Consider the following 22499-nt stretch of genomic DNA (forward strand, 5'->3'; position numbering starts at 1 on the left):
ACAGGGGGGGCAGCTGAGATTCTGCACTCATGACATCAGGCGTTTCTTAATATGAATGTAGAGTCCTCCAATTTGGTACAAATGTGCTGCAAATCAAAGTCAGCATCTGCAGTACTATCTCTATGTGATATGTAGCATTCCTAACATCATAAAATTATATAGTGTAATGTATACACTCATATTAAAACTGTTGGCAACAAGAAATGCACTTTTTTATCTCTGCTGTGATGGGGAGGTAGTAAAGCATGCCTAGTGAATCTGTCAGGTTTATTCCATTGCTGGTTCAGACAATACTTTGACCATGTTAAAACATATGCGTCTGTTCGTATTATATCCATATATATGTGTAAGAGTCTACACATACATATAGCTGCATATGCACATACACACATAACACATACACACACACATACACACATACACACATAAGTATCATGGGTTCTCTTCAACGGATCAAGGTTTATAGTGTCAATTTATAATATCAAGTCACTGATCCTTAAATTAAAGTCAGAGCATAGTAGCACTCTTTGTAGATTAGAGTTCCCTGCAACTATCAGTGTGATTTTATTATTAGAGAGATCAGTGCCTCTCTCTTCCATTTTTCACTTTTTTCTTTATTTCTTTGGTTTTTATTCCATTTAGATGCCTCACAAATCTTCCGATCAGTTTTGCCGGTTGCCTAGCTTCTCGTAGGGGGACTCTGTACGTAGACGGACTTCCGGAAGTGCCTCCTCTTCATTTCGACCTCCTGGAAATGATATATGGGTTGTGGTTCCTCCCGTGGGAAATTCAACATGGCGGACTTGAAATATGATTCCCGTTGAGCTCCTCATGGGCTGTAGAGAGAGGATCAGGGTCGCACCATTCCAAAAATAAAGCCTAGGGCAAAATAAAGCAAAGTGATGCGAAAATAAGTCTCCAGCTATCCGGATAGCTTACAGCCAGTTTCGGGATCTCCAAGAGCTGAACCGGTGGATGTAACTAATTATCCATGGCGAGAATTTTTTAAAAAACTGCCAAAAAAGTACTTTTTGCTTCTTTGTAGTTAGCGATAGAGTATTTAACAGTATCCACATAAAATATCAGTGTATTTGGATATTTCATTTGAAATTTTAGCTTTCTGTCGATTAAGAACTTACAGTAAGGTGAGAGGAGTTGTCTAGCCTGCCTAATTTGTAGGGGCAGATCTTCTGCAAGTGATATTTTGTTATTGTTCCACATTATGAACCCACCATTTTTCTTTGCAGATAATAAGATTGTATTGACATCCTGAAAGTTTAGTAGTTTGGCGTACACAGGTCTTGGATTGCTTTATGCTTGAGATTCTCTCAGGGCTCTGTCTGCCCTTTCTATTATTATTTGGTGGGCTGCTTTTGGGTCTTTGAGTAGTGTGGCACATATTTGTATAATAGAAGGGATCAGTTCATTGTGCTGTATATTTTCCGGTATGCCTCTGATGACTATGTTATTCCTTCTAGATCTTGCTTCAAGATCAATAATTTTTGCTTGCATGTTTTGGATGTCTACATCATGTGCATCTGATTTTTGGAAATTAGAAATATTTTTTCTTCATTTTCTGTTATTTTGGCTTCTCATTTTTCCATTCTTTCTATTATTTAGTTAAAAGAATTTCCAAATGATTGTACTTGGGTGGACAGTTCTTTTATTGCCTCTTGAATAGGTAGTAAAGCTGCCTTGATGTCATCCAGATTTGCAGGTTGATCTGCTTTGTTTTTGTTCCCTGATTTAGCAGAATCTTGTTGTTTTGTTATTTTCTGTCTTTTAGAGTTTAAGTCTTTCTCAGGCAAAAGTAGTTCTGATAGTTTAGTTTTTGTTGTTGTAACGTCCATGTTTTTGTCTTCTCTTGACATTTTGTACAGGTGAGGTGAGGCGTCTTGGTTTAAAGATAGTGTTCAGTATATAGAGTTTCCAGAGCACATGGCTTTCTTTCCTTGTCTCTCTCCTTTGCCTCAGATAATCTGTTAGAATCCTAATAGTTTGACTGTTTGTTCAAGTTTATTTTTTCCTTCGAGGATTTTTGAGTGTTGATTAGAGTTATTAGTTCAGATTATTGTTACAAAATAGATCTTGGTTTTTCATCTGAGTTGTTTTTTTTCTATAAAGATTGAAGAGTTGCAGGTTAGCAGTGTCTACAGAACAGCGGCCATCTTTGAATCAAAATAAAATCGAATTTTCAATATCATTAGAAGTTATCAGTAGGTCATCAGCAAACAGTTGTATTTTGGGGATAATTTGTCTGACACTTTGTATCGTTTAATGCTGTCATTATTTCTAACATAATTTGCAAGAGGCTAAATAGCCAGGGCAAAGAGTAATGGGGAGAGGGGGCACCCCCTGTTTAGTATCTCTTAATATTTCGAATGGGCTTCATAAATAAGATCTAATCTTTACATAGGCTATGGACTTCTCATATAGATTTTTAATTAATCCCATAAAGTTTGGGGAGAAATTATATTTTTGCAGAGCTTTAAACAGGTATGGCCAACTTAGGGAGTCGAAAGCTTTATCTATATCAAGGCTTAAAATAGAAAGCTCTTTTTTTTTTTCATTTGCTAAGTCTGTTAAGGACAGTAATCTAATTACATTGTCTCGTACGTTTCTGTTTTTGATAATCCCAGTTTGGTCTTCATGAATTAATACTGAAAGAATATTATTTAATCTGTCTGCTAAGATAGACATGAATATGCTCTTCTGATGAGGCAGCAGACAAAGGTCCTGTTTATCTAAGCTTGTGTGTGAAAGGAAACAGTACTTACATGCTCACTGTGAAACGACAGTCTGTACTGGCAGATAAATATGAATGACAGCAGCAGGCTGAGCTATATTGCTTTCACAGACAAACAGCAGAAGTTTGTCATAAGAAGTGTGTGTGTGTGTGTGTGTGTGTGTGTGTGTGTGTGTGTGTGTGTGTGTGTGTGTGTGTGTGTGTGTGTGGATCTATTTCAGAAGAAATCTACTATCTTATCATGGATTCACTTCAGAAGACCAAAATACTGAAATCTCGAATTTCAGTATCTCGAGCCCAGGAAGTGGAATCCACAAAACAACGAAAACTAAAAACCACGAAATTCAAAACCTCGAATACAGGAAGTTTTGAATTTCGTGGTTTTACTACACACACACACACACACACACACACACACACACACACACACACACACACACACACACACACAAACACACACAATCACTCCCCTACACACACCCCTACTTAAATATTCTCACTCCGAGGTCGCACTATATACACCACCACACAAGCTACTTTCTCTTCGCACACACATATCACAGCAACAAAACACACTGACACACACCACAGCCCCTACCCAAACACCTTAACACACACACACACACACACACTTACCTGAATACATGACCATAGCAGAACTTTAGAAGTGTGAAATTCAAAACCTCCGGTATTTGAGGTTTTGAACTTCACGCTTCTAAACTTTTGCTATAATGTGGATTCGGCTTCTTGGGCTCTAAATACTGAAATTCAAGATTTCAGTATTTCGAGCTTCTGAACGGAACCCCTTATTACACCATGTGGTTGTGGGCAATTTAAGTCAGTTTTTCACAATTAAGGAGGTGTAGCCTTTCAGGAATGACACATTCTACTTGTAGAGAAGGAGTGTGAAAGTTGCTTACTGTAGAGTTTGGTAGTGTAGAAACACAATGAAGATAAAACCATGTTTGGGCTTTCATGCTATTAATGTGAATGGCATCACTAATACAAACGTATTATATTCAGTTAACAACCACAAGCACGTGAAATCTAAAGGGGGACTGGCATTTATTTTCATTAGGTAAGTAGGCTGTGCAACTTATAACAGCCGAAGAAAAATTAAACCTACTATAGTTTAATACTGTGCATTCTGAGAGTGAACAGCGGCTGCATTTTCATTTTAATAAATAAGGGCAATACAAAAAAAATGAGATACCCTGATTTGTACTATGGATGATATTTTTTATATTGTCAATACTTCTTTAAGGTATCTTGGGAACATGATGGGTAGTGTATTATTTAGTAGTCATTATCAGTAAAGATAAGTTGGCCCCAAGACATGACATCTGTGTAGAAATCAGTCTAGATATAATGACGTGTTTATTTGGCACGTTATGAATATTATGATTTTCATAAATGTGTCAATATGTCTGCAGTGATGTATGGAACATGACTGATATGGTATAATTTTGAAGCTGCCATCAATAAGCATGTAGTGGTCACAGTTTAGAACATCTATTCAGCATATCTGCTGTGACATCACAGCTAGTCAATTTATAAAAAAATATTTTTGTCAATATCTTAGTAAGGGAATAGAGCCTCAAGATGGGTAAAGGTATATTTCTGATTCTGATATCAATAAGGGCAAACTAACCCCACAACAGAAATCTTTGGCAATACATCTGAAAGGGAGCATCTAAGATGGGTAAGATATCAATTTGAATCTGGCATTCATAAAGACAAGGTCACAGACTGTGTATTTGTTATCATTTTAAAAATCATACCAGCATTTGTAATGCTGGGAAGATTTGTGTGCATTGAATATTTATTTTTTGCCATTACAGTTTTTACACAGCTGTTACGATTCATGAGTTACGAACATTTATTTTAAGTATCTTTTCTTTCCTAATGGAGTCTTTGAAAAGGAGCTCAGGATGCACCATTGTTCCAATAGGGGCAGTTAACAGCCAGCATTACTGAGCTGTTAAGGTGAAAATTAGTTAAATCAATGACTGTGGGCAGTGAATATTTTATATGACTGACCAAGTATGGTTATAATCTCAGTACAATAAACTTCCTGCATGATTGTATTTACTTATTCTATATTCCCCTTTTATCCTGTTTTTTTTTTTGCCTAGCTCTTCGTAGAATCTGTAGAGGGATTCCCTTACCTGTGCATTGTTCACACATTCACTCCTTTAATGAGGAGCACCATCCAAACCTATTTATTCTGTAAACAGAGCAAGATCCCTTTGGCCCATTTGTTACCTCACTGGGGTGTGTGCCAAATCAGACAACGCATTTCCCCTAGGTGTAAGGAAGAAAGCTGCACTGCTAAAAATGTGGGTATGCCTTCCAACCTTAACTGCCATAACAGCACTATTGCTGCTGTCTGAAAAGTGCAACCATGTCCCTTTGCATGGATCACCACTACCAGCTTATAGTGCAATGAAGTATCACATCAACCTAAATGATACTAGGACAACCCTCCACACTTGTATGTTGGTGCCTTATTTTAGGGCAAATCACCAGAATGCGTATAATCATAAATGTCACTCATTCCCAATGCCATCCCCCCACCCCAAGTTCTAATACACATGAATCATCTGGACCACTGTCCTTCTATCTGCTTTTAGTTTTACTGTACTGTACACCTTAGCATGAATTCTAGGAATAATTTTAGTGTATATAATATTCTGTAAAAGCCCAGAGTTTATTTTTTCCCATTACTGCTGTGCTGACATTTGGCGATAGAAAGCCTGATGAAGCCCTTCAGTCTGTTCATGCTTCTGTCACTTGTAGAAATGTGAATTGAAAGGCAGGGTCATGAGTTATGACAATCTGTATGCAGGCTGGCTTTCTAGTATGCTGCATCTGTAGATATTCCCCATCCCTGGCACTCAACAAGTGATGGCAGTAACGTTGAACCATGTACATCAGTACATTATCTATCTGTAACTCTCCCCCATCATGTGCATCATGTATCATGCTCATTGCCAAGCATTTATTCTTAGGCATAAATGTGGCCCTCTGGCTACTCACTCATTCTGCAATTACTGGCTCTTTAACTCCCAGGAAACTTAATGAAATCTAAGTTAATACCTGCAGTGATGAATCCCTATCATATTCATATCTGTCTTCATATTAAATGCAAATTCAAATCTTTAAATTTCTGGTTGTTAAGGCAAACAGGTACATACAAGCCATTTTTTGTCTATTTATTTAGCCATCCATCTGTCCATATATATATATATATATATATATATATATATATATATATATATATATATATATATATATATATATATATATATATATATATATATGATGCATATATATATATATATATATATATATATATATATATATATATATATATATATATAGATAGGTGTACACATAATAACTCAGCACATAACTCAATTTTTTATTTATTTGTGCAATATATACTTACATATATTCTAGTTAAGTGCAGTATTTATTTATTATATCCATAATCAGTATTATTTAACTCACTCAAGTGCAATATTAGACGCATTTTAATCTGTAGCGTGTTTTGTATTATTTTAAATAGGGTAGATAATTTAACTCAGGGGAGGGCATTCTTTTCATTTATGAGTATTGGTAATTGTCTCTACTGTTTCTTGTGTGTATCGGGAGTAGTATTATATTTGCTAGTTATGTTTCTTCCACTACATGTATGTGTTGTTTCACTTTCCTATGTAATCTCAAGAATTGAGCTGATGCACAAAATTTCACTTAGGCAATACATATGTAGTTCTAAATGACAGCAATGTTTACTTTGACTTTAATATATATATATATATATATATATATATAGAGAGAGAGAGAGAGAGGGAGAGACATATATAGATACATATATAGATATATATATATAATATATCAAAGCCAAAACTAGGACTGTGGCTCCTAAAGGGCAGCACTGTAGAGAACATGTACAGAGCCAACAAACCACCAGTGCAACCACCACAGCAAAGTGCATAAAACAGACTTTAATAAAGAAAATGTAACTAGATAAAAAATAATATTATTTTTATGTAGTTACATTTTATTTATTAAAGTCTGTTTTATGCAATTTGCTGTGCTGGTTGCACCCAATGCATTTCTCATTGTAGCCATCTGTCTGTGTACATATATATGAGCACATCTATCTACTGTCATGTAATAAAACAGAACCCACCACTCAAACTTACCCTCACTGTCTCAGGAGTCATAGGTGAGGCATCTTCTTCCTCCATTCTCTCTTCATTTGCACATGCCTCCCTGTCCCTCATTTGCCCAGTTTTGTTTAGTAGTTCCATGATCTCTTCTGTGATTGACGATGTTGAATTTAAAGATTCTCCTATTATTTCAAGGCCATCGCTATCACCTGGAGTCTCAACTTCAATAACACTGGAAGCTATGGTACAGCTACTACCAGCAGACTGAATGGGTTCAGATGATGGGAAGAGTTCCCCTTCACTACCTGCATGCTGTGACAGCAAGCAAAAACAAAGAAAAAATTATTATTGCATCATATATTAATGTTGATAATACAGTTTCAGTCAAACTGTGATTATTTTAACTTGGCTTGTGTATTTGGAACAGTAGTTAAATGCTAGGCAAAAATAACTGCCTCGCTTTTTATGGAGCTGTATGATAAACCTTCTGGGCTTCAGTACTACATTTCCTTAAATAGTTCATGTGATAGAAGTCAAGACAGAAAATGGTTTGTTGCACCTTAGTAATGACTGAAAGATTACAAGTAAGTTAATCAGACCAATCGAAAGAATAACAAAAACTCTGAATGAGGTAAACCATGTTTGCAAGCATCTTAGAATCTTGCATACTTCACTGTTGACAACAGGAGACATGCAAGGTCATAAAGAACTCTGCAGTCTACTTCACAGTGGGTTTTTGTGACATGAAGGACAGCAAAATGAAGCACAAAGACTAGTGATTTTGTCTTTTATTTCTTTCACACTCTATTATGATACCTAGTACCTACCTGTACCTAATTCTTTCCTTGACCCCAAAAAGATATGGATCTGTCAGCTCTGCTGTGCAAAGGGATGGCTTTCTATTGACATGGGTGTTAGAAATGCAGAGGGGGATGAGTGTGGACTGAATGGCTTAGGCTTGACCACCCAGTCTGGGATGCAAATGGATGCTAGGTTTACTACCGTACTTGACAGAAAGTTTCTTCAGCATGATGTAGCCAGAGTCAAGTTTACACATTTAAGGACAGCATCCGAACCTGTCAACAGCCATGGGGTATGGAGGGTTGGACACACCATAAATATCATAAAAGCTGCCTAGATGACCTCCCTCCCCCTTTGATGACTCTGACCATTACATGTACTGGCAGGAGCAAATGTTGGGTATATTTTGTGTAGAACAAATAGTGACAGACAGCATAAGGTCACTGATCAGCAGGTGTGTGTGTGGGGGGGGGGGGCTGTAGAGCATTTAGACAAAAAAAAAAAGATATGGATCTTATAATGTACCAAAACTAAGAACCTTTCTTCACTCTTAAAAAAGAATCTCTTTAAGTAAGGTATGGTAAAGCCGTACTTTGACATTGTCAATACTAGTAAATAGAAACATGCTTTCTACTTTATTACTACAGACATTTCTCCTAGGTGTTACTATATGTCTGAAAGTGTACTGCACTTATGGAGAGTATCTGAATGTACTTAACTCAGCTATAGTTGGAACTGTGACTATATTGATAAGAAAATATCTAAGCTACTGCTTTTAAGTGTCACACTCTATTATTTAGCAAGCTCCTTTTTGTAAATAATAAGAAAATGAAAAGAACCATTGGTACTTACTGATGGATATAGGACAATAAAAGGTGTCATGTGTGTTTTATTTCAAGAAAACATGAGTTTTCCAATTATAAATATACAAAACTTCTGTCCTAATCAAACATCACTGTAAAAGTATAGGTTGCTGGGACAGTCACTATACGCAACTGGTAAATAAGTAAGACACATATCAGAAAACTCTGTCTTAGGACAATGGTTCCCTACTACAATTCAAGGTTCAGCACACAGAGTTTGCTTCTTTACCTGAGAAATTCCTTGAGGAAGCTCAGGCATGTCTAATAATGGTTAATGAGCTGGCAGTTTCATATGCATTTCATCAAAAAAAAAAATCACTGTTTTTGGCTGCAATACAAGGTTCAACATGTAGGTGGAGCAACACATACATGAGACCATGAAGCACATTATCTCCAGCTGTTTAGTTACACAGACCCAGCCCCTCCCCCAATTCCTGACAGTAAACTTCATCTGTATGTTTGTGCACTGCAGACAGTCTGTCCCCCTCAGTGCTTCCTGCAGTACCTACAGTAGTTCCACCACATAATGCCCATTGACTTTAACATGATTTTACACTGAGTTAACTGCGCACATTGATGAACCTCAGAAAAATGACCAACAGCATCCAAAATGTAAACGTTATTAAAAAAAAAAAAAAGAGAGAGAGAATAGAGTCACACGCTCTCATATCCTTCCTTATTCTTGATCAAGTGATAAACAACTTGACCATGACACTTACTTTAAATATGTATTTAAATTCATGTGATAACAGCATTCATCACCTTTAAAGATGTTGCTTTAAAACCAGCTTGATGTGCCATTTAGACCTGCCTTCATTGTACTGTTAAATAATGTGATATAGTTAAGTATTATGTTAGAGGTTTAATATCTCTTCTTCTAGTAGACCTGTGAACAAATTCTATCATCATGAACTTTAAATGATGTCAATCTCCCTCTTCAATTATATCTAGCTAAAACATTAGCCAAATCTCTTCTGTACCTGCTTTACAAGTATTCTAATAAATTCTGTTTTCTACTCATTCTACCCACATAAAATAATGTGCAGCACTGACATAAAGACAATACACCACATTTGTAGAATCAGTTTGAATAAAAATCAAAATTAAATGTCCTAGTAGTCATTGGATAGGTAAATAAAGGCTGAGTAATAACATTTCTAAGGGTACTACAGTTAGTATATGGGAAATTTCCCTTTCTAACACTAACTATTGAACCAAATATATTGGTAACAGATTAGTATAAATATGGCATCAAGTGTTTCTTATTTCTAAAAGTAACTTTGGAGCATCAATAGAATACATAAAAAATGTGCACAACTGATTTCGATTGATACATTTTTATATTTTATATTTAGTAGAAAACTATAGCATGTGAATATTCCTAACGTAAGTCAGAGTTCCCCATGATTCATGTTGGAATTCAGTCTCTGTAGTCATTTGCTTCCATTAAAATAATATCTCTTTTGAATAATTGCTTCCTTTATATGTTCTACTTCAACCAGAGCATATCCCCTGTATATGCAATTCTTGACCACTGCATCAACTTTAGCAATTAATGCTGATTCACTTGTTGTCAGCTTCATAGAGCAAATAATCTGCCTGTTTACTGGTTTTTAAAAACATGTCTAGGATGCATGCTAATTAACTCTAAATAATTACTTTAACGTCTTTACCTTCCCAATGTACAACACTGAGACAAGAAATAATTGAAAATCGACTGTTAGAATGTATTTAATACACAATAAATATATATAAAGCAAAGCTTTCGAGCAATGATGCATTGAAAAAGAGCCATCCATTGCTCAAAAGCTTTGCTTTATATAAAGTTGCTATTCATTGTATATTAAATACATTCTAATGATCAAATTTCAGTTTTTTTTTCATTGCCATGGATTCAATGTATTAACCAAACTTCGTTTAACTGCTATGGGCTAGCTGTTTATTTACTAATGTACAAGTCTTTGCAGCAAGCCTGATTTCACTTTTAAAATTAGGTGTGTGCCTGTCTGCACTGAATAGGGACTTCCAGAGTTCTATATTTTAGAATTGGGCATTGCATAACTGTTCAGCATAGCACGTTAATCCACACCAAGCTATTTTGGAATCTGCTGTGATGCCTGAAGTAGTTTGAAGGTTGCAGGGATAACGGAGAGGATTTTCAACAAAATGTCTGTGTTATGTAAAATACAGTGTCTCAGATTTAGTAGATGTTTGAATGACAGCTGGTGTCTTACAATGACTAGAGACACAGAACTATATGTATCAAACAATGATTAGCAGATAAAGTAGTTCCGCTCACTGTCGATGGTTTGGCTAAGAATTGGCTGACCTTGATTTTTATTAAAGATAGTTCCTATTTATTTTGTTAACTAACTTGCTGCTGCAACTATCCACAGGAAAATGAAGAATACTTTCAGTAGTAATACTGCAGTGAGAGACTAGTTTCCAAGGTCTACAAAGTGCGAATTTCTCCTGTTGGCACTGGCTTTGGGAAAGAGCAGGAATTGTAACCATTTCCATGCAGGCAGTGATTTTTCTGTACACAAGTGTGGGGGTTGTTTGGTATCCTACCCACCCTCATTTCCCGTGCTCACCCTAGAATCGTTTTATCTATTTATTTATAAACAAACATCACTTAGCTGATAACTAGTCTAATTCCCAACAATAGTGAATACATTGCAACACTACACTAAACGCAACTACTACCAGGATACCCAAAGAATGGCAACAAATTTAATAAACTTTAAAGGATATTTATTATTTGTAACTTGGGTCCATTATTACTCATGGCTTGACCTCTATAAGTTATACTGACACTAACAAGTTGTGAAATTGACTATTACCTATTTCAGGACGGTAGCAATAAAACAAAAGCTGTCATTGCCATGGAGATCTGTGGGAATAGGAATAAATGCAGAGTGAACAATCTCACTGCAAAGCAATACAAAACAACTGCACACATTAATACATTATTATTAGTCGCTGAACCTCTTTAAAAGATTAGTCTATAACTGGTTTTGGTAGCTGCAAAATTATTATGAGCAGGTGATGTACAACTGAACTTAAGAAAAGTCACTGTAACTCTGTTAGCTCACATGGCTTCTACTTATATACAGGCTAGCATATATATATATATATATATATATATATATATATATATATATATATATATATATATATATATATATATATATATATATATATATATATATATATATATATATATATATATATATATATATTCAATCAAACCATAATAAAACATCCCCTTAAAATATCACATTTAAAAGCAACGCTTAATAATACTGGGACCTACCAGAGACCACTAAGTGTAAAGAAAAACCTAGTAAATTAGGGTTCACAAAAAGGTGACTGAATGATAAGCCATTTTACAGTTTATTTACAGCACACAGAAATATATTACATTTCAGTGGATATAGGGAGATATTAGAAGCATGTGTCCTATTGACTAAGAACTTTTTGCCTGCACTTCGCTAAGAAAAAGAAAATAGATACTCCCATCTAGATGGGCATTTATTACATTTTACGAAGAAATACCAAACTTCTAATATTTGTCTTATATGTACCTTCTCCATCTTGTATGCAGACTTTGAGGAGGTGCCTAGTGCATTATAAACATAAGATTGTATTCATGTTGGAAAGAATGTTTACCTTGGGAATGGAATTACTTAATCAGGAAGCCCTATAGGTGTCACTTTTCGCTATCTGTTCATTAGAGTCAGAATACTGAATGTCATGTCTCCCTGTCTCATTCACAAATAGAAGTTTTATGTAAGAAGGACAGTTTCTGCAAATTAAGATGTATATGAGGAATGTTATACAAATATACATAGAGAAACTTATTTCAGAATGCAAACTGATCTGACAAAGGAAACATCTGTAGCACCAAAGTTTATTAAGCAGCCTAAATTTTATTTTTCTGTGGCTCTTAAGCTCAGAGGTTAAATTCAGAAAAACCTTGATGTTGGGTATATGAGAGAAAAATATGTCATCACTGAAAAGATCTAATTAATGTACCTGTTATATTTCAGTTTCTACCATAAAAAATAACTGGGTTTCTGCAACCTCCATGTATAATTTTAGTTGTTTCCTGTCAAATCATCCTGCATGGTCATACATTTAAAAAAAACTCTAGTGCATCACATAGATTCACAAACAGAGGAGCATGAATTATTTACAAATGCATTTCTCTCTATGAAACAGTTGTACATAAAGGTCAGCACTATATTATAGTTAGGCTGTACTTAAAGAATCTTCAGTGAAACAGTACCTACTAATAAAAATGAGCCCAGTGTTAAACACATAAAGGGAAACTTGGCACTCACCTTCAATTTCTCTGAAAGTGAAAAATAAGCCAGCAGGAACAACACATGTGAGAAAAAAAGTACAAGGTTAAAAACAAGTTTTCTTTTCTTCGCAGTTAATCATATACATTTGCTGCAAAGCCTCAGTTGAGTAGACAGATGTCTGCAGGTTCATATACTATCATTTTCTACAAGGTAATAGAAGACAACATTCACCAGACTTCATAATCCAGTCTACTATGCAAAGCCAAAATGTTATCAATTTTTTTAATGTTTAAATATCTGTATATGACATTGAGGAACAAAGAAAAAACATATATGTTCAGCAAAAACAAATTATTGTTTCCTAAGAACTGTCAGAATATTTTGCTGTTATAACAAAATTCCTTAGATTTTATTTTAAATGTTTGCAACAAAATTTTTAGTCTTCCTTTTAAATGTTCTTGGAAGAAAAGTTACTGCAAATGACATTTACTAATTTATTCCATTTTGTTAACCACATGAGTAGGCTGATTTGCAGTGATCTTTTACTCACCCAAAAACAGTGACATAAAAACAATGAAGTTTACAATGAATAAAAGAAATTAAATAAAACATAATGCGAAAACACCTTTACATCAGGCAAGTCAAACTATTTGAAAGACCCTTCAGTCATGACTTGAGTCATAAAAGTGTTCCTCTAACTTCTAAGGAGAAAAAGTAGAAAATTCTGTGGGCTGTTTTCTAGGGAGTAGTAATTTTTTCCCTGTTTTTCATTTGCATAGTTTAAAACAGTGAGAGACAATGAGAATATGCAGCTGTTCAGTGTTTATGTTTCAATATTGTGTGTGTGTGTGTGTGTGTGTGTGTGTGTGTGTGTGTGTGTGTGTGTGTGTGTGTGTGTGTGTGTGTGTGTGTGTGTGTGTGTGTGTGTGTGTGTGCGTGTGTGCATGTGTGTGTTGGTGCTGAAGTGGAGAGTTGGGGATAATTTCAAGTTCTTTCAAGCTACCGAGATTTTTTCAGGTGTACCAGAAAGAACCATCTTAGTCTTCTTCTAATTAATGGTTACCTAATAGTAATTACAATACCACTGACTGCAAAGTCACTGTTTAGACCAAGCTATAGTGAAGGCATAGCACGATCCAATCTAAAAAGGACTGGCTGTTATGAATAAAGTATGAGCTGAGGATTGTAAATTGGAAGGAGCCAGTAAATGACACATCCCGGGGAAACTATAACTCGAGATAAAACAGAAGGAAATGACTTTATCTACCAGCACAATGAATCTCTCACTGCAGTTTATTTGCTTGTTTGTCAACTTTTGCTTTCTCCATGAAGGACATATTTGCCCAGTTCTCTCAGGGGTAAAAGATGTGAAAGAAAATTTCAGGCATTTTAAGCTCAATAAATAATTACTCTAATAGGCTGCCATGTGGCATATGTATGTGTCACACTGCACATCATGAAAACAGTGGTTGTCACACCTGTCCTACTTTTTACAGTTTGATATAGTCTAAGATGTGCTGCTTTCAGTGCAGTAATAATGTCTTAAAATTTTGTAAATAAGCATGAGACAGGCAAATTTAATTAACTGAAGTAAATTTTACAAGACAAGTACAGATACTGAAATAAAGACTACAGTAAACTCTCAGTTAACCGGCACCCATGGAGATTGGTAGATCCCAGATAACTGTAGTTTCTGGTTGCTTGAGAGTTACTATAAAAAATAAGCCTGACTAATACTGTACCCTATACTATTCATTTGGTTTGACTTGTTCTCAGGTTAGGGAGAGAGGGAATTTATTCCAATTCCAATCTTCCTTTTTAAAACTCTAAAACTGTAAAAATGTAAGGTATGCTTCTGCGGGGGGGGGGGCAGAAAGTGCATATATAGCAGGCATCCTTCATTCTCAGAGGATCATGGATTTGTTCCCTTGCATCAGGGTTAGGGGTTAGCCCCCATTACTAAGGTGGTACAGGAGAATTAATCATGAGAGGGAGAATTATAAATTATATTCTAAGTCTGAAATTGCTGTTATGTCCCCCTATTCTGACATACAGCAATTTCTGTGTTAGTACATATATATATATATATATATATATATATATATATATATATATACACAGAAAAGGGGCACTGGATTCATATCCCACGCTGGGGGAGCAGAGAAGCTTGCCCCTGCTAAAAATGCTTTTGATGTGTAGTAGCAAACCTCACATTTTATTGCTTTACATGCAGAGTTATGCTTAATTTTTCACTTTCAGGACTTTCACTGTTGAGTTTCAAACTTCAAATAGGGTGCCATTAAACATATCCTAACACTGTAAATTTAAAAGTACCTGAACTTTTAAACTTATTCCTTAATAAAGTTTTAGGAGAAAAAAAATCCTAATATTGTCCAATACTCTGCTGGTATTAGCAACACAGCATAAACAATATTTTTTTTCTATTTCCATCCTATATCCTTTACAGTGTCCTCATTAAAACCTTAAAAGTCTGAGGCTAAATAACCTAGAAGATGACTACAAAACTTGGAATTGTATGAAGAGAAATATTACAATAGTGTCTGAGATAAGTTAACCTCAGGGTGAGAAACTGGAATGTGGAATCCTGATTTCCACTACTTTAATGAATATTTATTATTGACACACTGTTTTTGTCTTCATGTTTCAGCTTTTTCAGTGTCGATATGCTGTGATATCAGTCTTGTGGTATCCATCCACTTGTTATCAGCTCTTTGTGATTAAGGGAGTGAAATAATCGAACTGTAAGGCTGTAGGGATTTATGGAAAATACCATCTACTCCTATATAGTAGTAGATAAAACATTTTATTCTGAGAAACTATATTACCTCTTTAAACTGAAATAACATTAACACAGAATCGATGTAGAATGCCTACTAGAGGTAACTTTCAAAAGCTGAGATTAGATCTGTATGTGTTTAGAACAAAGAGTGTAGTCAAGGCTTTAGCCAGAAAGAATGGGCCATTACAGTTCCTGCCTGCATGTTTGCAGATTTCTTGTTATTGTTTTTTTTTAAATTAGGAAGTCTATTTTTCAGAAAGGACAAGTTGCCTTTCTTTGAAGACCACAGCTTCTTCTTACTTTTTTTTTTTTTTTGCTTTTTTTTTGTTCAGTGAATGAGATTAGATGACTCAAATCTTCAGACTTTTGTAATAATTCCAGATTATTTCACAGAAATTGTTCAAACTCATGGCTTATCCAGGGAGAATATCACTTGACACTTTTCTGATTTTGGATGGAATAGAAGTATTATTTAAGTGGGAGGAAATTATTAGTTAGGCATTCTAATGAAAGTCGTGTCCTTGTTGGATTAATATAGTAATTTAGTGTTATGCAACAGGGGTACAGAATTCCGCAAGGATTACTCAGTTTAAAAGACTTATTGTGATGCAATACTGTTTTGCAGACAGATTACACATGAGTATAAATGTGTAAATCACTTACATTGATATTAAGGGCTAGAATGTAAAATGTAATCCCCTGGGTAAGATGTTCTGTGAATAAGACTGAAACAAGCATACCAATAACACAGATGCATAAGCATGAAAGGGCACTAAAACAGCCTACAGCAAAGAATGCTGATGAATTACACAGAACTCAGTATGCGTAACACAACACAAAATAAGTGTGCATTGAGCATATTATACAGTGTGCAAGGCTCCATTTATGTGCACACTGTAGCTGGAAGGTGTACAATTTTCATAACTGGTGCACTGACTAGTTTCAGTAGACTTAATAAATAGGTAAGGCACACTATGCAAACAAAGTGTAATACACTGCACACTTTTCTAAGTGGGCAAGCCCATGAAATGAAGGAAAACACACAGGCTAAAATAGAGAGCTGTGTGTGCAAATTCACTATAGAAAATAAAAAATGTGGCTCAGCACACCATACCAGTTAAAATGTCCCTTTTAATAAATAAAACAATATACAAACAAATTTTCACATAAAGCTTCCTCAGGTATTATTACTAGCATAAATAACGTGACAGAATATAGCAATTCTAAAATCAGATATTCAGTAATTGACTTACTAAAATGGACATTTTACTCAGAATACTGTACTGATCTGCATTTTTGTTTTCTCTACAGACAAGGATGACTGAGAAGCTGTGTAATGTAACTGAGCACTCAGTCATCTTTAAGTGATATGTACCATGAGGAAGAAACACTGTGGTGCCAGCACATATACCACTGACATATATCATGCACTGAATCTAGGCCTAGGTCATTTACTAGTGGAACTAATGTACAATGTGGAGATAGAATGTGCACCACTACACAATGCAGCACACTGAACAAGATCGAAGCATGTCTACAGTGCCAACTAAGTACACGGTGAAACTGGTATGGAACTGCTAAATGCAACATAAATACATGTGCAGTAATATCTAGGAACACATATGCAGAGCTGAAATATGTGCTGTTTATTTAGCTGGTGCATTGGAGGTAAGTGCGGCCAAACAAAATAAGGAATGCACATGGTAATACTGCATGGGGAGCCACACACCTGCATGTTACACTGAGCACAGCATTAGCAAATGTAATAGATGGGATGCACATTAATTCACATCAGTCTTTGTAAGTGACATTTGTGTAAAACAAATTTAGTGAAAAACACTTAAAGTGAAAAGATAAACAAGGTTTTCAGTAGTACAGGCAAGTTCCCCATTCAAAATTCTCCCTGTATATGCCTCAGCTGAGATATACACATAAAACAATGCAATGTTTATATATATATATATATATATATATATATATATATATATATATATATATATAGGTACACACACACACACACACACACACACACACACACACACACACACACACACACCACACACATATCATTGCAGTTGCAGCCTCAATGGTCACCAGAAGAAGTAGCTTTCCATGTCCTTGACTGGGTCAAATGGTACTCACAATAACTGCCATTAGTGAACTGACTGGCCCCCCACTACATAAAGACGGTGCATAGCAAAGCTTCTTAGTGTGCCCTTAAGATAATAAAATATTAGTGATGAACAAACAAATAAGCAATGGTGAACAAGACACCTTATGTATCAGGGTAGAGTTTCATAATTCAGAAATACACACAACAATGAGCACATTACACTTACATGCAGAACTGAAAACTATTTAGCATTTACTCTGGCATAGCACTCTGTGCCATTGCCTAGCATGTAACACAAATGACCAAATCAAATCATATGAAGAAAAATCAGTGAGACTAAGATGTACAAGGCTAAATCAAAGTATTAAGACTGTATATAAACATGAAAATGTTTTGTTAGTAAGGATGCAAAAAATATGCAAAACATATAAAATTATATAACACTTGCAACTGAGTTTTTCAATTAAATACAGCAATTGCATAAATATAAAATGTTGTGGAGAATATGTGAATAAAAATTATAGATCAAGTATGCTCTGAGGTAGATCTGCAGACAACTGTCAAATCCAAATTAAGAAAGCAGCAGCAACTATTTTCTGTATGGAAATGGTAGCAGAAACACACACACGCGCACACACACACACACACACACACACACACACACACACACACACACACACACACACGCACTCAGTCTTACAATTATCTAGAGTTAACCAATTTATTCCTGTTAATTAATGCATTATATCACTCAGTTGAGGTCTACTATTCAATTCAAAAAGCACCATGAGTTCTAGTTCACTGAGAGGGAACTGTGTTAATTGTACCGTATGACTCATCTGAAACACCCCTTCATAGTTCAGCTATGAAGTTCTGCCTTTTGCTGTGAAGACACAGCACAAAAAGCCATTTTGGAACAGTTGTTATGGAACCTTGGATGTCTTTTGCAGAGTTTTTGCTTCCCTGAAATTATGAATGTGTTCTCTTTTACTTTGCATGTTGTACTTAATGTTTAACAAAGCTGAATACAGGGACTACTAATTCTTTAGTAAAATATTTTTAGGGAATATGTCGCTAGTGAGTTTACATTTTCCTTTATGTTATACGTCTGTTACAACCCTTTTATTTTGCATTCATGTGTGAAGTATTATGCCTTCTCTGTATCTTTAATTTTTGTAAACTGCATTATTTTGTTTCTCTTAGCAAATAATTCTAATAATTTAATTTTCACTGCTTTGGGACTGATAATTTATTTATTTATAAGGGACAATACTAATTGATTGTGGCTACCTGCTGATATCTTTTTCTGACTCTGTTATCAGTTATTATATTTTACCTGGCTTGTTTTAAGAGTGGAACAACAACTGTAATTTGACAGGCTTAATATGGATTGCGGAAGCTCTGCAGTAAAGCAGAAGAGGGTTATAGCAGGTGGCAGGATTAATAGCTTTTCCTGAGAAATATTATGCATGTTTGAGTACATGCAATAGTGTGTTATATTACAGAAACTGTGGTTAATTTAGCTCAGCACAGCAGTGAGTTTAGAGGACCATGAGAGAAGGATGTGAAAAGCCAGGGCATATAGCTGTCCTGTCGTGATTCAGTGAGGAACCTGCTTTGGGTATAGATGGTACTTGTCTGGAGTCCAGGAAAACAATGCAAACAAGGCCAAAACTAATTTGTTTATAGCACGCTGAGTTATCTATCTGCATAAAACATTGCTTATTTGTTGCTCTTTGCAAATATTTATTACAGCACCGGAGTGCTTCAAAAGATCATAGCCATTTTCCCCTCATATGTCTAGTGTCAATGGTGTGAATAACAAGCCATGCTCATAGTGAATTATGCAGTAGATTAGTATAGCAGATAAATAAACAGACTTAATTGACATAGAGTGAACAATTAATTACTTACTGCCTTGTTCCAGGGCTGCCTCGATTTCTTTTGCTGGTGCTATAAGAAAGATAAAGAAACGTTAATCTAATATATGAAGTGACCTAGAAAACCATCACTGAGGATATCACCACATTAATTGATTTATTACTTATCTAAATGTATTAAGGGAGTAGGACAGTGATCCACATGAGCCATTTTCATCCGGCTTAATGATACCAAAAAGTAACTAAGAAACAGAAACATCCAGGGCTGATAGTGGCGCGAGAGAGTGGTAAACAACACGTATATACAGAGAGAGAGAGAGGGGGAGAGGGAGAGAGATTCACAAACAAAATTAGAGCAAGCACTGTGCCATTTCATTTTCATCCTCTAAATATACAAAAATATCACAATATTTACAATGTAGTGGAAAAATGACTTGAGAGGTTTCATGTTTAGGTGAGAAGTTAGTATATTAGCAGAGTATGATACAGCGGTTAGTGTATTAACATGTGATTGGAGAGAGAAGGGTTTGATGTAGATATAATACTACTTTAGGGAATGCATCTGAGTAGATAAAGAAAAAATAGGGATGGGATATGGATGAAGAAGTAAAAAGGATAGTAGAAGGTCGAAAAAATGAGATGCATGGAAAAGCAGAAAAGAGAAACGTATGATAAGGAATATGGGAATATAGCCTGAAGTGATTAATTATGGGGTGAGAGGTTGGCATAAATGGGGTGAGTGGTTGGCATAATGGTTAAGGTGTTTGCCTTATAAACCAAAGATGCAGGGTTTGGTTCTTACATGGAGTAATTGGCTAGGCTTAAAATGGTCCACAAAGGCAGTTGGCCTAGTACTAATCTATGAACCTATGGGTGCGTGTGTTGGTGACAAACATACTGGCAGGAGGAGTGCACTTATAATTTGTGTGGTGCATTTGATGGGCAAATAAGAACACGTGGCCTCTTTGTTAAGTGTTTTTTTTTTAAGCTGTAAATCAAAGTTAGGATATGAATGTGTTTCTGTTAAGTATAGTGGGAAATGTTCACATAGTTGAAAGCAATGTCAGAAAAGCTGTGAGTACTGCATTGATTTGATCTGTAGGATTTGAAGGGCTAGATATTTTGGTGGAACTGAGCTTAGGTTTTACATTAATGCTGTAATTGTTTGGCAATTAGAAAAAAAAAGGCAGAAAGAATTTAATTTAGGAGTCTGGAAACAAGACAAGTAGGTAATAATTTATCATGCTGGCATACTTGTAGCAATTTGCTTTTGAAAGTGTGGGACAATTAAGAAGCTTGCTTTTGAATTAGGAGTTTAGGTCTTTGTAAATGAAGTCTTCAAACCACTTGCAACATTCTTCTGTTCTCACAGGAAAGACTGCAGAAGCAATATTTGAAATGTTTTAATTCTTTATTGTGATTTTGTTAAAGCATAGCTGAAATAGTGGAATGTTGCCTTTCTGAAGCACATTTGTTTTTTTCTGTAGTCTCTTACGTTCCTACCTCAACATCATGCAATTGGGAAATTACACTTTTAATCATAAATAGTAAAGGAAACTATACAATAATTGCTCATTATTATTCAAAAATGAGCATGCTGACTGGACAGCCCAACTTGAGTATATACCAACAGAAAGAAGTTCTGCTGCTCAAGTCTTCTTAAGAAGATGGCTTTCTATTAGAATATGCCAGGCCACAACTTTTACATGAAACACGGCAAAAATATGAGAAATATAAAACAGTCTGTAAAAGTCTGGACAATTATGACGTATGACTACTGACAATATGATCCATCATACTATACTGCCAGTAACCATACCTCTAAACTGCCCAGACTTTTTACAGAATGTCTCTGATTTTCTTCATATATTGCTGAGATGTCTCACCTAAAAGCTTTGGGATAACATTTCTGATGGTAAAAAAAAAATGAATGAGATACAGAGAAAGCACGCAAAAGAAAGATGACCCACTTATCCAGCAGTGCACTGATGTGCTGTGCAAACATACAGACAAATGTATGCATGTGCAGTACGTCAGCATACAGACCAGGACACTGAAGAACACTAAAGTGTCATTATGTAATAGGATTATTTAATAAAGGTAAGCAATTTCTATTCTAAATATGTCACTGTAATTTAGTCCTGTGTGTGAGTATATCCACACTTACCCACAAGTGGCTTTGTTTAATCACTCGGTCTTCAGCCTCATGATCAAACCACCCCAACCATGGGTATTCCTGAGATACACACGCAGGTATGCATTACTGCTTAATAGTATCACATATTAATGTTTTATATGTCCTACTCTTCAGAAAATACATACTCATGTGAAACTTGCTGTTCAATTAATTTCCTGAGTGAATTAAACTAATATTAGAAAGTGTCTGATTATGGGACTTTGTCTACTCTCATATTATTTTAGGCTTTTTCCAGAACTCTTCTGCAAAGTATTTAAGAGTTGCAACAGCCACATTTTTTAATTCTTATTTCTAAACATTCTAATTTTGTTAGGAAAAAATATTTAACAAGTATTACTGCAGGTTAGCTTGAGTAAAGGACAATGCTCTGTATAGGAAAATGGCTGTAATTATATGTCCCCATGTTGTCAGAGCTGGGATTTCCTATCAGCAAGTTCTGTGTTATGAATATTCTGTTCTGTGGGTCTTAATATACTAATATCCTGCTGTGAGCTATTCTTGATGCTGATATGTCTTCCCTTGAGGCATCAAAGAAATAATTTAGAATCCATGATCAAGAAATAAAAATGTGTTGTGCTCATCTGCACGAATAGGGAAGAAATTAAAACTGC

At 35.3% G+C, this 22499-nt stretch overlaps 1 protein-coding gene across 3 annotated transcripts in view; it reads right to left on the reverse strand.

Moving 5' to 3' along the window:
- Nucleotides 1-22499, reverse strand: part of PLEKHG2 (pleckstrin homology and RhoGEF domain containing G2) — a 1701404-nt gene that overhangs the window by 81351 nt on the left and 1597554 nt on the right. For all 3 annotated transcript variants that reach the window (XM_044062076.1, XM_044062085.1, XM_044062066.1), the window contains exons 15-17: nucleotides 19726-19764; nucleotides 12935-12945; nucleotides 6958-7236 (exon numbers count right to left, since the gene is read on the reverse strand). In XM_044062076.1, coding sequence (XP_043918011.1) covers nucleotides 6958-7236; nucleotides 12935-12945; nucleotides 19726-19764 — 329 coding nt within the window. The remainder of the gene's footprint in view (nucleotides 1-6957; nucleotides 7237-12934; nucleotides 12946-19725; nucleotides 19765-22499) is intronic.

This window comes from Protopterus annectens, chromosome 1.part0 (assembly GCF_019279795.1).
Source record: "Protopterus annectens isolate FY-2018-M chromosome 1.part0, PAN1.0, whole genome shotgun sequence".
NCBI classification, from domain to species: Eukaryota; Metazoa; Chordata; order Ceratodontiformes; family Protopteridae; genus Protopterus; species Protopterus annectens.